This window comes from Panthera leo, chromosome A3, assembly GCF_018350215.1.
Source record: "Panthera leo isolate Ple1 chromosome A3, P.leo_Ple1_pat1.1, whole genome shotgun sequence".
In the NCBI taxonomy this organism is placed as follows: Eukaryota; Metazoa; Chordata; class Mammalia; order Carnivora; family Felidae; genus Panthera; species Panthera leo.
The window spans coordinates 108,040,041-108,057,785 of NC_056681.1; the positions used below are offsets into that span (position 1 = coordinate 108,040,041).

At 41.7% G+C, this 17,745-nt stretch overlaps 1 protein-coding gene across 1 annotated transcript in view; it reads left to right on the forward strand.

Annotated features, from left to right (window-relative positions):
• Window positions 1-17,329, forward strand: part of CDKL4 (cyclin dependent kinase like 4) — a 48,252-nt gene extending 30,923 nt beyond the window's left edge. Inside the window, exons 5-10 of the mRNA XM_042933184.1 lie at window positions 2,314-2,404; window positions 3,538-3,735; window positions 5,842-5,924; window positions 8,066-8,122; window positions 13,002-13,136; window positions 16,015-17,329. Of these exons, the coding sequence (XP_042789118.1) occupies window positions 2,314-2,404; window positions 3,538-3,735; window positions 5,842-5,924; window positions 8,066-8,122; window positions 13,002-13,136; window positions 16,015-16,116 (666 nt within the window). The 3' untranslated portion in view covers window positions 16,117-17,329. The remainder of the gene's footprint in view (window positions 1-2,313; window positions 2,405-3,537; window positions 3,736-5,841; window positions 5,925-8,065; window positions 8,123-13,001; window positions 13,137-16,014) is intronic.
• Window positions 17,330-17,745: the final 416 nt, after the last annotated feature.

Genomic DNA, 17,745 nt, shown 5'->3' on the forward strand with positions numbered 1-17,745 from the left:
GGGTATAGAGATTACTTAAAAAACAAAATCTTTAAAAAAAAAGAATAGAAAACCATTATTCGATCAGGTTGTATAAGAAGCAATTTGTAGAAGTTTCTGGAGATGATTCTTAACATTGGGGGTCATGGATACCTCTTCTTGTTGGCTTGTGAGCCAGTAAAAAAGAGATTATACATTAGCCACAATGACCCAACTTGAGCAACATTTTCTAAAAGCCGTATATGCAACCCAAGTTGCTGAAAGGACCTGCTTCTGTCACACTGACAGGCAGGTTTCTTGCTCTTTGGTGGAAAGTAACCTGATTGCAAGAGGCCTGCAGAGTTTGCACTGAGTGTGGCTTTGCAGCAGGGAAGCGGATGCTGTCTACCTAAGCATCTCCCCTTCTCCGTGCTGGACTTCTTACTGTTCCGGGGATTTTTACTTTTTTCTTCTTCAACATCCTATTCCTCTTAATAGTAGTCTCTCTTACCTGCACCTACACCAATAATTTTTCTATTTCTTTGGGACACATCAGTGCTTCGTTTTTGCCTTTGTATTTTTTGGTTGGAAAATAAATTGCTAAAAATTTCACATGGATTTGCATTACATCCAAAAATCGTATTTAAATAGGCCAAAAGTCAAATGTCAGTGTGAGCCCATTTGCTTGGTAATGCCACACATAGTCCAGAAGTTTTAGAATATGATACAAACTCTTTTAAGGGACATAACCTGTTCCTAGTAAATCACCAACTATTGTGAGTATGACTCAGCGTTAATTCAAGTTTCATAAATGTGTTGCTTAAAAGGTCAGACGTCAAAACTGTGTTGGTTTATATTACAACAATGTATTTTTTTAATTAATATGCAAGGCCTTAGGACTTTAAAGAGACCTAGAAATTTCTCCTGTTAGTCATAAATTATGAGACAATTGATAATAATTGAGACCAAATAGGAACCAGCTTCTACTACCACTGCCATTTTTGTGACCTAAAATGAATTTAGGACTCAGCTTTTTCTCTTCCCAGATAGCTATCATAGAAGCAAAGAAAAATTATTGCAAAATTGCTATTTTGGCAGGAATATATACAGGGACTGACAGCACAGCAGAGAAGTGAGGCAAAAGGAGTGGATGATTGTGACGCTTAATCTAGAGACCCTGTCAGTGGCCATCTGCAGTCACAAGGTTGTTGCGGGAATGAATTCGTGGGCAAGTGCTCTGAAAAGGACAGAGCTCTGTATGAGGGCTGAGCTGTAGAAGAAGAGGGACATCATTTCTAGCTGTTTGCTTGTTCGGGAAGGAGGCACAGAAAGATAAAGTTCTGAAGAATAGGGCCCGAGTTGTGTTCTGGGCGAGAGGGTCTCCATTACATGGAACAACCATTTCTGGAACAGTGATGAGTGAGGCTCACTCAGCCTGCCTTCATCCTTACCCCAGCTTGGCCCTCGCACATCCAGCGAGGGGCACCTGCCCCATCCAAGGCCATTACAGTGAGGCAGCCAATTGTACGGTCTCCGCCTCTAGAGGGATAGCGGGAGCCTGTCGGAGGTGACAGCGCCTCACGGTGGTGTCCCGCTCTCCCAGCGGGAACCTGGACAGTGCTGGGTGGGCATCTCTCAGGAGAGCTGCTGATCCTTCCAGGTTAGCTTGTGCTGAGGAAGAATAAGTGGTTCTCATCCCCTGATGCCGAAGGCTTTAGTGTCTCTCCAGAAGTAGGTGACCATACATCTCAGCTTTCCCAGGACAGTTGTGGTTTGTTTCTGTTGTCCTGGCATACTTACTAACAGAGCCCCTTTCACACGTCCCGATTCAGGCAACAAATAATATGGTCACTCTAATTACAAGCCAATTTTTAAGCGAGTTTGTTGTTGTTGTTGTTGTTGTTGTTGTTGTTGTTATCATTCAGATCTTTTCCCAGTGTCTCAAATCTGCAATACTTATTCAACCTAGATTGTGATTCTTGGCTGGCAGGAGTTATTAGAGCTACACGGAGTCTAATCTCATCTAGGGCTTCACCTCTTCTGGTTTAAGTAGAGTGCAGTAAAAAGTGGCAAAAATACTTGTGTGACACCACCTTCTCCAAGAAAAAAAAAAGTTTTCATATCTAACAATTATGATGTCAATTTCTTCACTTATATAGCAGCATTTTGACTTTTTTCTTTTGTTACGGTAAGATTTACAGGTGGAAATTTGCCCACTAACGTTCTTTTAGGAAAATGAAGGAAAAGCGTATTTGTTTGAATCTCATAGGCTGTGTTTATCATTTAAACTAATAGTTAATGTTTATGCTTTGTCGTTTTGATGGCTCAGAGAAATGATCCAGTGTTATCTTACAGTGTATTCACAGAGATGTAAAACCTGAAAATATTCTAATAACTAAGCAAGGAATAATCAAGATCTGTGACTTTGGGTTTGCACGAATTCTCAGTAAGTAGCATTTTTTTTTTAAGTTTATTTATTTTGAGAGGCAGGGGTGGGGGAGAGAGAGAGAGAGAAAGAGAGAGAATCCCCAAGAGGATCTGTGCTGTCAGCACAGAGCCCGATGCAGGGCCCAAACTCACAAACTGTGAGTTCATGACCTGAGCCCAAATCAAGAGTCAGAGGCTTAACTGACTGAACCATCCGGGTGCCCCATAAGTAGCAATTTTTTATGGACTCATCCAATGCAGAGGATTATGAAATGATATAAGATCTTACTTTAGATACTGAATGTATGCTAAATGTGATGTTGTTATTATTCAGAGAGGAAGAGTTCACTTTTACCTTCTAGCCAGGACATGGGTTTGCACCTCAACTGTGCTCCACTCCACTAGAATTTATTGGATGTCACATGTATGTGCTTTGCCTTGTAGAGAAGAGGAAAAGAATTATAAGATGTATTTCTGCTCTTCATGCACTTATAATTGAAGTAAAAGAACCAAAAGAATAATACAAAATGATTCGCAAAGAGGTACCAAAGTGAGGGTCCAGATCCTTCCCTGGAGAAGGTTCCCTGTGTGCTAGAGAGGTCGGGAAAAACTATGTAGTTGGTAAGACTAGGAGAGTAAATGGAAAATTAAGGAGAGGATTCAGAGACAGTGCTAAGAAAAGGGAAGTCATCCCAGTCGTGGGGATGGGGGTAACCAAAGGGAAAGGGGAATAGACCATTATTTCTCCCTGAATCTAGAACTGCACCGCAGGCAAAACCTGTATTTGCAACAACTCATTGGAAGGCAGGTGTGTCCATAATCGGGATCCTGATAGGACCAGACACAAGGGGCTTCACAATGCACTAGGAAGTTGTTTTCAACCTGAAGTTGCACTACAGAAATCCTCATTCCCACCTGCCTCTCTGTGGGGGATGATGTAGAGGCTCACTAGCTGAGGGACCCCCGGGAGTTGAACTTACTGACCGAGTGCACAGTGGAACTATTTACTCAATCAGTGCCTCACCGCATCAACGGTTAGGAGTGCTGTGGCCTCCGAGTTACTGAAGCTTACCTGAATGCCTGACCTGCTCTCGGGAGTAGTTCATGTGTCACAAGAATGTGACCCACCTGATCTGATTGACGCATTTGCAGTTCCAGGAGATGCCTACACTGATTACGTCGCTACCAGATGGTACCGAGCTCCTGAACTTCTTGTGGGAGACACGCAGTATGGCTCTTCAGTAGACATATGGGCTACCGGTTGCGTTTTTGCAGAGCTTCTGACAGGCCAGCCACTGTGGCCCGGAAGATCAGATGTGGACCAGCTGTATCTGATCATCAGAACACTGGGTAGGAGTTGCATTTTATGGCTTACAGAGTTGCTAAATTGTTATAGCAATGGTACATTCCTGTAATGCGCTGCAAGAGCTTTCTTGCTCCTCCAAAGTGCTGCTCAGGATGCTTGTTCTGGGTTGTAGCCAAAGCCCAACCATTTTCTCAATGTGGAGCCATAACTCCTCGCACTGAGGAGTTTTCAGATTCCTTTCCAAGTCAAGCCAATTAGCCATGGAATAAACCACACACTTACTTTCCACATCAGGCTAAGATAGGGGATATGAGTCATCCGCATAGAGCTTACTCTAAGAGAGGTTTGATCAAATGTGATTTCTGCCCACTGTAAAAGAGGAGTCTTCCCCCTTTACTGTGGAGCAGGGGTCAGCAGACTTTTCTATAAAGGGCCTGATGGTAAATATTTTAGGTTTTGTAGGCTCTACAGTCTCTGTTGCAACTCCTTGACTCTGCTCCTTTGTATATAGCACTTAAGAATTTATGGATCACTGGGGCGCCTGGGTGGCTCAGTCAGTTAAGCATCTGACTCTTGATTTCAGCACAGGTCATGATCTCTCAGTTCATTAGATCGAGACCCTCATTGGGCTCTGTGCTGACAGCACGGAGCCTGCTTGGGATTCTCTCTCTCTCTCTGCCCCTCCCCCATTCTCTCCCTCTCAAAATAAATAAATAAACATTAAAAAACAAGAATTTATGAATTACTTTCAAACACATCATCTTTACCAGTCTTAAGAACAACCCATGCTGGGGCGCCTGGGTGGCTCAGTCGGTTAAGCGGCCGACTTTGGCTCAGGTCATGATCTCGCGGTCCGTGAGTTCAAGCCCCGCGTCGGACTCTGTGCTGACCGCTCAGAGCCTGGAGCCTGTTTCAGATTCTGTGTCTCCCTCTCTCTGACCCTCCCCCGTTCATGCTCTGTCTCTCTCTGTCTCAAAAATAAATGTTAAAAAAAAATTTTTTTTAAAAAGAACAACCCATGAAGGACATTGTAACATTGTTTAATCTTGCCTATGTTACACATGCGGAAACTGAGGCTCGGGAGCTTCCGTGATTGGCATACAACAGTTAAGTGCACAATAGGAATGCGACTCAAGCGGCCTCTTTCACAAGCTTCCACGCGTGTCAGCATCCGTGGCAGGTGGAAGAGGACATCAGCCAGAAGTGGGGCTGTGGCTTTTCACACCAACAGCATGGATGCAAGGAAAGCGGTACATGCACACACAAGATGGGCATTTCCGTGTTCCCTTGCCGCAGGCTCTCCTGGCAGTCTGGCTGCTGGGCGATGGGACCACTGCTGTTTGGTCTGATGCACGTCCCTGTTTGGTTCCAACACAGGGAAGAGAATTCTACAGCTGGAGAATTCTACAGCATGAAAACTGTGGGGGAGACTGTCACCACAGGCCACACCTTAGGTGTGTATATACCTTAGGTATATATTGTCTGACTGATTTCCTGAAAGGCGTGTGGAAATTTACCTGATGCAATCATTAGACAGACTTGAGTTCGAATCCTGGGTCTTTTAATGACCATGTGACTTTAGACAGGTTATTAAACTTCTTTTTTGTAAGTTTATTTATTTATTTTGAGAGAGAGAGAGAGAGCATGCACCCAAGTGGGAGAGGGGCAGAGAGAGAGAGGGTAAGAGAGAATCCCAAGCAGGCTCCATGCTGTCAACAAAGAGCCCCACGTGGAGCTCGATCCCACAAACTGTGAGATCATTACCTGAGCCGAAACCAAGAGTCAGACGCTTCACCGACTGAGCCACCCAGGTGCCCCGGGGTTACTAAACTTCTGAGCCTCGTTTTCCTCACTGGTGCAGTGGAGGTGAAAAATAGCAACCACTGTAGATTGCTATGAGATCACGTGTGTAGAGCCCTCAGCATGGGTTTCCTACCTCCTCTCTTGGTGGGAGATGAAGGGCAAAGAGAGGTGCACGGAGAACTGACCTCCCCTGAGAAGGCAGGATTTTGTAGCAGTTCAGACCTCCCCAACCTGAAAGGAACGATCAGGCTCAGCATTTCTGGTACATCTGGACCTCAGAAGTTAACCATTTAAACACTTTTATTTTTATTAAATTTATCATGAGTTACATGGTTTGTATTTTACAGGAAAACTAATCCCAAGACATCAATCTATCTTCAAAAGTAACCAGTTTTTCCATGGCATCAGTATTCCTGAACCGGGAGACATGGTAAACTTGCTCAATTTTGGATATTTTATTATTTGTGTTGCAGCCTTCTCTAAAGGGGGATTTTTAAAAATATGTATACTTTTGGCTCCTGTTTTCCTTCTAGAACACACGGACACAGATCAAAGAAGTTCTGTAAAGCTACACATATTAACCAAGAGAATGCTTTAAAAGCCTACTTGCCCTAAGTTAAACTCACAGTTAAATCTGAAGTGAAAGTATATTTAATTCCTTACATAAACACCTTGATCCTTTTTTTTAATGTTTATTTATTTTTGACACAGAGAAAGAGAGAGACAGGACGTGAGTGGAGGAGGAGTAGAGAGAAAGAGAGGGAGACACAGAACCCGAAGCAGGCTCCAGGCTCTGAGCTGCCAGCACAGAGCCCGATGTGGGGCTCAAACTCACGGACTGCGAGGTCATGACCCGAGCTGAAGTCGGACGCTTAACCGACTGAGCCACCCAGGCGCCCCATCACCTTGATCCTTTTAGTCAAAACACTTAGTACCTTTCTCTTAAACAGTACTTACCTACCGTTAGGTACTTACTGTCATCTTCTTTATTTTGAAAACACGCAGCCTCTATTTTTTCAGCTTGTAAAACAAAGCCCAAATCAATAAAAGCCATTTCTCCATAGCAGATATTTGCACATGGAAAGTCCTTCTACAAAGTGATCCTCATTGTGTCCAAATCAAAACTCCGAACCGCATTGATCACTGCTAGGCTCTTGCTGTGGTCTCTGCCTTTCTTTGGGAATGTGTCAATGACTTGACCCTCTTATTCTCTATAGACATTGATTTCCTACCTGTGTTACCTAAGTGTGGCCTATGGTTTTTAAAGCTCCATGTGGTTTAAATTCTGCCCATAGGATGAAAGGGCAAGAGGTGTGTGCCCACATTCAGGCTGTGTTGGTACAAGAGGGGTGCAGGGGTGGGGTGATCTGGAAAGCCACTTCATGATTTATGGCACATGTGAACAATCTGAGGTTTGAATGGTCCCAACTCTCTCTCTAGCCACCCTTCCATTTTAGATTTGGTATTTCATATAATACTTGGAGATATAGATATAGATACAGATATAGATATAGATATAGATATAGATATAGATATAGATATAGATATAGTTATAGATATAGACGCATACATACATACTAGATTTCTTTTTTATATTTGTTAAAGCTTTTAAGAAATACAGCAAAAGGTTAAAATTGAATTAACAAGGCTAGAGGTTGAATTACAGAGGAATATTTATATAATGTATTTAATTTTAAAGAATGAAATACACATTCACAAGTACACGCTGCCTTGTTAAAGGGCACTATTACCGTTTATCTTTGAAGCTTACCCTTCCCCAGGTGCTCCTCCCTCAATCCCATCCTCTTCCCTCCCTACTATCCTGAATTTTGTGTTTAGCATTCTGTTGCTTTTTTTTTTTAAGTTTTTAAAAATGTGCTTAAAATTTATTTTTAAATTTTTTTTATTTTTTAAACATCTAAAAAAATGTTTAAAATTTATTTTTTTAATAAATATAAAAAAGTTTTTATTTTGAGGGAGAGATGGAGGGAGTGTGCTCACAAGTGAGGGAGGGACAAAGAGAGAGGAGAGGGAGAGAATCCCAAGCAGGATCCATGCGTGGAGTCTGAGGCAGGGCTCTATCTCACCACCAGGAGATCATGACCTGAGCCAAAATCAAGAATCAGACACTTAACCAACTGAGCCACCCAGGGTCCCTCATTCTGTCGCTCTCTGTAGTTCTCACACATGTAACTCAACATATTTGCATTAATGCACAAAGGGTCCCTGTAACAGATCTGGCACAGATCAGATATTAAAGTACTGTTGTAGAAAAAATAAAATAAAACAAAATACTGTTGTAGGATTTCAGGGACATTTGAAGGTCACGTTTATAAAGCATCAATTGCAAGACATTGTGAAATTAAGAAAATAATTCCAACTTTTGCTTTTTAAACCTTTACACTACAGTGCAAAATTATATAAAAACAGGACTTTTTAAAAATCCTTAAAAGGAACCATCTAACCTATGGGGGAAAGTCTTTTACCAAAGTGTTCTTATTGCTAATGTTTTCAAAACTAAATATAACTTTGTTGTTGTGTAACATTGAAATTCTTTATTTTGTTTTCTAGGAAACTCTTGAAGAAAAGTTTTCAGAAGCTCATCCCATGTCTTTGAATTTCATGAAGGTACTTAAGAATCAAGTATAACCATTATTGACTGTTAATTGTAATAATTGAAGCTGGTAATTCTGGGAGGGGTTGATGGTAGGGCAAATAATGCCAAGGTAGGATGTAGTCATTGAAAATAATAAGGAACTGTAAAATAATTACAGTTAAAGGAACATCAGTAGTTGAAGCTGTAATCTTTCTAACATGTCCATTAAAACTAGTTGAAGACAAAAGAGTATAATTAGTGTTTGCTGTGATGAACACCATTACTGCTTTTGCATTTATTAGGAAATTTACTGTTAAGTCAGTATATTCAGACTATAGAAATTTATGAGGATGAATGTACTCCTTAAATTTGAAGGTCTAGAATTGTACTGTCCAAGATAGTAGTCACCAGCTACATATTACTATTGAGCACTTGTAATATGGCTAATTAGAATGAAGATGTACTAGATTTCTATGAAAATAACTCTAAAATAATATTAAATATTTCAATAAGAATCTTTAGGATATTAATTACATGTTGAACTGATAATGTTTTGGATACACTGGGTTAAATACAATTTAAGATCATTTAAAAAAATTAGTAGACCAGGAAAACACAGAAGACATGCAGACACCAGAAATAGCCCCTAGACTATGCCCACAAGAAATAGTCAAAGGATGAATTCTAATAAAAAGCAGAAGAAATTCTCCTATTACGAGTCTGCCATTCATGCTTGACCAAAGGATCCAATGCTAGAAGGTGTGACTCTTACATCCACCATGGATTCTAAAAGCTCTTAGTGGGATACAGATGGAGATATCAGTAAGGATATCTATCTTTAACAACCAATTAAATTCTATCTATAGCCGTGGCTTCAATACTATTCATCAGAATGACTACTCATCAGAATGAGCTTTTTAAAAATATACATTCCAGTATCTAACCTCAGATTTACCAAAGTAGAATCTCTATGAATAGGGCCTTGGAATTGGTATCTTTAAACATCCCCGTAGGTGATTATGATTTACAGCCTAGCTTGGAAATCATCTGATCTAGAAGGTAGAACCATCTGAATGACCTAGCGTCCATTTTGTAGACTAGCCATTGTGCTAGTGTTGGTCGCTGCCAAGGTGCTATCCAGGGTGCTGGATGCCTCTGGTCTGAGTCCTCCTGAGAGCCTGACGCCTCAGACTTGCCTTTACCACTGCTTCACTGGCCCTCAGCTGCCTTCTGTCTGCCTCACTGCTCTGACCTGCCTTAACTCAGCACTCCGCAGGCCCTGCCCTAGAAGTCCAGTTCCCCAACCTTGTTCTGGACAGGTTGTTCTGACCCACCTGCAATTTAACAAAACCTCCTGCAGGGAGGGTGTCTGTCAAGCATTGTAAACCCAACCCATTCTGAGGTGCAGGCCAAGCCTTGTTCTGGTTACTCCTCTAACTAACCAGAGAGAAAACTTAAGTTGCCCTGCAACTCCAGGGCAGAAAAACTCGCAAGGTATAGGACAGATCCCTGTCCTCAGCTCCAAAGGTGAAGTACTCTGTTGCCCTGCCCAAGATTCTGGATGAAGCTGGTTTTGTCACTGAGCCATTTGATTTATACCTGTAATGTCTGACCTGAGATCCAAGGATTCTCTAAGTGCATCAAGGATTGTGCTGTTCTGTGGGTCACACCCTATCTCCTAGACACCTGCCCCAGGTTAGATGAAGGAAGGCTTTCTTTCACTAATTGCAATTGAGACATCTTTAACAACAAATAAATACCAGCTGCCATAACAAGTCATTATCCCATGGAACGAGGCCATCATCTATGCAGGCGGCTGCTCAGATGGATGAAGTGCCACCCATGACTGTGCCAAAGTCAGTGGTGGCCTGCAATGGCCAATCTATGGCAGAGTTCTTGTGTTCTCTTCATTATGAGACACAATAGACACTGGATTATTTATTTCCCGGTTGCTTTCATAGGCATAACATCCTGTCACTCTATCAGTTTAATCTGGTCAAAGAAGTCTGTCGACTCTCGGAAATATTTTTAAGGGTTTTCTGTGAAATTTGAAGTTTCGAGAAAAGGATCCTGACATGTACTTTGCAGTTCCAATTTCTCGTCCCTCATCTTTAAAACCTTTCCCAGGTTGGGAACACTCTGATCAGGGAACACCTCTGAGAATTCATCAGCCTCTTGGTACGTAGAAAGTCATTAACCCAGGCAGTCAACAACTCAGAAGCCTCAACTCCACCCAGTTCATCGCACGGCTCCTAAAACTAACAAAACAGGACATCATTCTAGCCCAGGCCCCATGGAACAGCTCAGCATTAACAGCCTCATCTTAGAATCTAAAAATATTCTTTATTAAAAAAATTTTTTTTACATTTATTTATTTTTGAGAGACAGAGAGAGACAGAGCACAAGTGGGAGAGGGGCAGAGAGAGAAGGAGACATGGAATCCAAAGCAGGCTCCAGGCTCTGAACTGTCAGTACAGAGCCCGACACGGGGCTCAAACCCACAAACCGTGAGATCATGACCTGAGCTGAAGTCGAACGCTCAGCTGACTGAGCCACCCAGGCGCCCCTCTAAAAATATTCTTTATAGTAAAAACCCGTAGGTATTTAGTAGACTAGATTTCAACAGATTGAAAGCCCACTAAAGAAAATGAATGAATTCAACGCATGATTGGAAGTAAAACTGGTAAGACTCAGTTATGATTCAGATCTGGGGAGTAAATAGAGTAGAGGGCAGAGAATGTAAGCTATGTGTACCAGTTTCCTAGGACTGTTGTAGCCAAGTACCACAAACTGGGTGGCCGCAAGCAGCAGAAATTTATTCTTACTCTTCTGGAGACTAGAAGTCTCAAACCAAGATGTTAACAGGGCCATGCTCTTTCTGAAACTTTCAGGGTGGATCGTTCCTGGCCTTTACCGGCTTCATAAAGGGCCATGCTCTTTCTGAAACTTTCAGGGTGGATGTTCCAGACATTCTTGAGCTTGTGACAGCAGAACTCCAGTCTTGGCCCCTGTCTTCTGGTGCTCTCTCTATGTCTGTCTTTGCGCTGTCTTGCCTCTTACAAGAACACAATTCCGTTGGAGTAGGGCCCACCCTATTCCATTATGGCCTCATCTTAACTATTTACATTTGCAAAGACCCTATTTCCAAATAAGGGCACACAGTGAGACACTGGGGGGTTAGGACTTCAACACAGTTTGGGGGAACACAGTTCAACCTGTAGCAGTGCCCCTGAGATAAATCAGAAATGTTAAGTAGGCCATTGCATATGTGGGTCTGGAGTTCAAAGGAGAGGTCTGGACCAGAACTATACACATGGAAGTCTCTGGTAAACCTTAATAATTGAAACCATTTAAAATCAGCTAGAAACAGGTAAGGAGACAGGGGAGCATTAAGGAATCCCCTCCACCCATTGCAGAGTAGAAGGTAAGTCAACACAGGTTGGTTTGAACAGTGGTGGTCATGAGGTAGGAGGAAGGAAAGGGAGGCATCAGAGAAGCCAAAGGGAGTTTCAAGGAGGAGGATATGGTCAGTAGTGTCTAACACCATGGAGATGAGAACACAAGCTACCTATTGGACTTAAGGATATACAAGTGTAGATAGAGATCATAGATGTGGATAACAAGAGCCACTTAAGTGGAATGGTGGAGGCAAATGCCAGAATGAAGTGATAAAGAAATAGAGACTCCCACAGTTTACATTCAAAGTTGTCCTTCTGTGCTGGTTATAGTCCTGACAGCGTTAGGGTTTGAGGAGACAGACTCCCAGTAGTAGCTAGACTTAATTATGGCATGGATCATTAACTTGGGGGTGGGATGGGGGGAGGGGGTCTGCTTGGAGCAAGTAGTGACCCCTGCAAGTAGGGACAGGAGAATCTAATTATGCCAAGCAGGGTTGTTTCTTAAAACCAGGTCCAAGGCGGCTCTGAAGGGCAATTGAGACTGTAGGGGTAGTGGCATTTGCAGGGATCTCAGAGACCTGAGGTCAGCGGGGTTAGGAAGGAACAGACACCACAGAGCAGCCCAAGCTGGGGTAGCCTCAGTCAATGCAATTATGCCTCAAAACTAAGCCCGTTGGATTGATAGATTTTACTTCTCTAGTACGGTCACAAGGCAAGAAATTTCAGGTCTCCTGTGCCTTGGTGATCTGAGGCTGCTCTAGTTCTTTATAGATCATAATCTGTCTTTCTTCATGGGAAAAGTCCCATTCTCTGAGTACTCAAGTAGTATCACGGCTTTTTGAAGAAAATCTTTGTGTCAGGATTCTACCAACCCCACGGCTGCCAGAGTCCTCCCCACTCTTGAAGGCAAAGCGAGAGGCTTCTAGTAGCCTCTCGTATAAAGGGTGATGGTGCTACATTTTCCTTTTTGCCTCTAGTTATTCCTATATGAATATATATACCAATTATCCAGATTTTAGGTTTGTTTCGTTACTAAGACTAATACTTCAGCTGTCCCCCTAAACCAATGGCTCTCAAACTTGAGCAGGTATCAGGGCTTCTCAAATGCAGATGGTTAGACCCCACCCCCAGTGCTTTTGATTCAGGAGGAACTACATTTACAAGTTCCCACGTAACACTGATGCTGCTGGTCCCGGGATCATACTCGGAATCACACATGAAGTGTCTCACAAACTATTTGCTTTGACGAGTGATGAAGAGCTGTCATTGGTAGAAACACCTGATCTACCTGTCACCCCCTTCCAGAGACCCCAGATGTTCATTTCTACCCTCAAAAGACTTTGGAATGACAAAAGAAAAGCAATTCTAGTTATTAACAAGTTTCGAGTACTTGATGGTACACAAACTTGAAGATTTTGTAAACTCCTATTTGCTCTTAACAAGTTATTCAGTTTGGGGGCACAGTAAGAAAATAGCAACAAAATTCTAATACCTTTTTTCTTTTCTTCCAAAGGAGTGTCTGAAGATGAATCCTGATGACAGATTAACCTGTGCCCAACTCCTGGAGAGCCCCTACTTTGATTCTTTTCGAGAGGACCAAATTAAAAGAAAAGCACGCAATGAAGGAAGGAACAGAAGACGTCAGCAGGTACCTCTGTTCAAAAGTTAAAATGCTATAAAAATGATTCTTTTTTTCCTTTCTATCTTTCAAAGTGAGACCAGGTGGACACCAAGACCTTTGTTTGCACTGGTTTAGTTGTATTTGTTTATCTTAGTACATTTCAGTGATTGGCATAATAAAACCATAAAACTACGAAAACACCCAGATCATTGCAGAATCTTATTCCAAATACACTTGAATCAACTTTTAGCTACACTGATTAGATAGCTCACCTATTGGATAGCTCACCTGCCAGATCGTGTACCCGAAATACAACAACTTCGTACAATAAAACCCAGATTACAGCAGGACTGAATGTCAACATCGCAGAGGAATCTGGAACGTTCTGTAGCCTCCAGACACACCGTAGGGGAAACTTGACTCTTCCTGTCTTTTTACCAATGGCAGGCAGCAAAGTCCGCCTTCCCTAGGCTTTTCCTCAAAATCAAGGACAGCTCTGGCAGATACTAAGAGAAGAAATGCAAACACCTGGGAACCAAATTTTACCCCAAAATGTGCCGACATTGTAAGATAACACGAGGAACGTGGCAGTGACTCTGCAGCTTATTAGGGGGCTACCTTTTACCTGGTTCCAGAAAAACCTTGAAGCTAAAACATAAACCCCACGGAAGTAAGTTTGTTTTGGTTTGGGGTTTACTTTACATCTTGTGTCCCCAGCACCTAAAACAATGTCTGACCCACACATAGTACTTGGTAAACATTATCCAAAATAAACAGATAAGTAAATAGATGAACACTGCTCATTCATAAGTGAGGATGTAATTCTCAATTGATCAGACCGACAATCATCCCATTCTGTGTTTACTTAATCTTCCACCTTTGACCTACTTATTGGTCATTGATCTTCTCCTTAGCATGTCTACCGTAAAGGGAGAAAGCAGGTTTTGTTGTTTTCAGCCTTTGGCTCATGCAAATTGAAGTTTGTTGAGAGAGAAAAACCAAGCCAATCAGTAAGATGACATGTTAAGATGATTTCCCAATTTTTACCACACAGACCGTTTTACCTTTTACTGTTTAAGTTATGTGTTTGCAAGTCAAGCCCAGCACACTTTACTTAACCAAAAGAGTAGGGTTTGCTCAACTACGTCTGAGGCGGCAGTCTGAAATACAGGGTGAACTGTGTGTAAAAACACTGTCGCCTTACAAACAGCTCACCAGATTCCCCACACTTAACCCGGGAGGGTGAACAGCAACACCGCTCCATCCCGCCCCTGGGTTCCTGATTCAAGTTCTACCAGCCTCGAGCAGGTAGGGATGCTGGCCTCCTAAGTCCCCAGGTCATAGTGTTTTCCATTCCTTATTACCCTGTAGCCTGGCTGATACAGCTCAGGGACTTTATTTCTACAAAAAGAGAAGAAGCACGAAGAACAGCACATACAGAGGTTACTTCACGTTCTCTGTGTTTAGTCAACTGCATCCTGTCCCCTTTATGAGAAAGCCTTTCTAGGGCACCCACTATTAAGACCAAGCCTAAACATCTTCCACCAGCAGGTAAAGTCTCTGGAGGGCAAGGCCAAGAGAAAGACAGGGATGTCTTCCTTTCTTTTGTCCTTTTTTTTTTTTTAATTTTTTTTTTAACGTTTATTTATTTTTGAGACAGAGAGAGACAGAGCATGAACGGGGGAAGGGCAGAGAGAGAGAGGGAGACACAGAATCGGAAGCAGGCTCCAGGCTCTGAGCTGTCAGCCCAGAGCCCGACGCGGGGTTCGAACCCACCGACCGCGAGATCGTGACCTGAGCTGAAGTCGGACGCCCAACCGACTGAGCCACCCAGGCGCCCCTGTCCTTTTTTTTTTTAATGTTTATTTATTTATTTTGAGAGAGAGACAGAGAGCATGAACAGAGGAGGGACACAGAGAGGCACAGAATCCGAAGCAGGCTCCAGGCTCCCAGCGGTCTGCACAGAGCCCGACTGGGGGCTCGAACTCACAAACTGTGAGATCGTGACCTGAGCCAAAGTCGGAGGCTTAACCGACTGAGCCACAGAGGTGCCCCAACAGGAATGTCTTTCAAGTTCCGGTTTTCTTTCTGATATGCACCTCTTGCCTAAACATTTTACCATATCAGAAAATAAACTAAAAATTCAAGAAAATCTTTTCATTCAGTGTGGTTTCATTTTGTGAGTTCAAATTCCTATCTGGATATCATCTAGATCTCTGATGAGTGACCAGCAATTTCCTTAAAGACTAAATTTTGTTTAAAATGTATAGTATGGGGCACCTGGGTGGCTCAGTTGGTTAAGCGTCTGACTTCAGCTCGGGTCATGATATCGCTGTTCGTGAGTTCGAGCCCCACATCAGGCTCCGTGCTGACAGCTCAGAGCCTGGAGCCTGCTTTGGATTCTGGGTCTCCTTCTTTCTCTGCCCCTCCCCTGCTCACTCTCTGTCTCTGTCTTTGTCTCTGTCTCTCTCTGTCTCTCTCTCTCAAAAAATAAATAAACATTAGAAATTGTTTAAATGTATAGGAAAGAGGTTTTAAATCTTTACTGTTTTGCCAGTATCCTAAAATTAAAATTTTGAGATAGGTAGAATGTAGACTCTTGCAATTATTGTCTAACAGCTGGTGGGCATCTAGCTTTTAAACACTGCCTGGATACTCAAAAATGAACATCCTGAAATAAATCAACTACCTCCATGAGAATCGTAGAGTAAGTAATGGAACCTAATTTCCAAGTATCAGAATATCACAATTCTTGGAAAGGTAACCCTGTTTGGTTTTAAAATTGATGTCTTTTGACATCTTTGTACCGTGTGTATTCTTTTCGTTTTACCATCTTTAAATCAAACTGTACAAATAGGAATTCTTTTCAATTTACTTTCTTATTTTTGTCTTGTTCTGCTATTAGAATCAACTGTTGCCTCTCATACCAGGAAGCCACATCTCCCCCACACCTGATGGAAGAAAACAAGTCCTCCAGTTAAAATTTGATCATCTTCCAAACATTTAGGAAAATGTTCTTTCAAGTGGAAAGTAATTTAATATGTACACATTTCCGTGCAAGAGAGATAGGAATTCTTAGTGTTTCAAATGCAAATGAGCCATATGAAAATTAAGATGCCTTCTAGAATTGTTTTGCTCTGATCATTACTGATTCCTCTGCCCGTGCTTTTTACATGCCAACTTTATCTTCTAGAACATTTTCTTTAAATGTTATGGAGTCTGAAACTGCACATATGGAGGAGACATTTTCAATTTCATCAGAGCAGCCCCTCCTGAGGCAATTTATGTTGAGAATTTGTGGGCTTGTACTTTGATTCTTGAAAGAGATTTACATATATCGTTTTGGTTTACCTGACCACATAATGTCTTAGAGCATTATCCAAATAGCTTGCCTAGCTGTTGTTTGTGCAGGGAATGATATCATGTTTCTTTCTTTTTTTTTTTTCTTTCAATTTCAAAAACTAACTTTAATGAGGTATGTTTTACATATAATAAACGTACTTATTTTAAGTGCAGAACTTTCCCTGGATTTCAGCAAATGTATACACATGCACGGCCTGACCAAAGGAAGATATAAAACATGGTCATCAAGCTTAAAATGTTCTCCACAGCCTTTTGTAGTAAATCTTCCCAAGATCACTGGCCCCAGACAGCCATGGATCTGCTTTTTCTGTCACTAGTGATTAGTTTTTCCTATTTGGGGATTTGAAATCAAGGGAATCATAGAACCTATATTCTTTTGCACCTGACAACTTGTGCTCAGCATGATGCTTCTGAGAAAGGAATGACATTATGTTTCTGCATTTAATCACTCTTGTTGTAACCAGGACTTTTGAGTAATGCTGGATTTTATATTGGTGCAGAAAGGGAGCCTGAAGTGTCGTGTAGTTTATCCCTTGTTTCCAGGGCAGATTCCAGAGCTACAAGGAATTATCATGCTCATCACATAATGCTGTCCTTTGGTACATTATGGTTTCTTACTCTTTTCTCCTGGCTCAGTCATCTCAGTACCTAGACCTATCCGGTGAGTGTGTTTCCTAAATAGTTCACTGTCGATACTTTTCCAAACATTTGCATCCAAAGCCTCTGTGAATTTGTGCAGCCCTAAACTTGTGTAGCATGCCAGATCAGGTTTGTAAATGCTTCCGACAGCAGAAAGATTATCTTTTCAGTTAACTTCATTTTGTGTCTGCTACCAAAAAAGAGAAGCAAACAAGATACCTCACTAGGCAAGCCCAATTTACACTGGGATATTTTCCCAAGTGAACTGGACAGATATTCCTACATACATACATATATAAATGTATACACATATATATATATATATATATATACTTATATATATATATACATATATAAATGTATACACACATATATATACTTATATATATATACATATATATGTACATGTATGTATACACACATAACACATATATATTTATAAGTTTTGAAACATCATGGTAGATGCCTTTTATCCTAGACGTCTAAGAACAATGCCGTCTGTGTAACGGACTTTTAGTTTGCTTACAAGGAACTCATGTAAAATAATAGCATGGGGTTGTCTATCACTGTCTGGCATAAAGGCACAAAATAGTCAATAAATTATTAAGGTTATTAGCTCTTTTCTGCTCCTGGG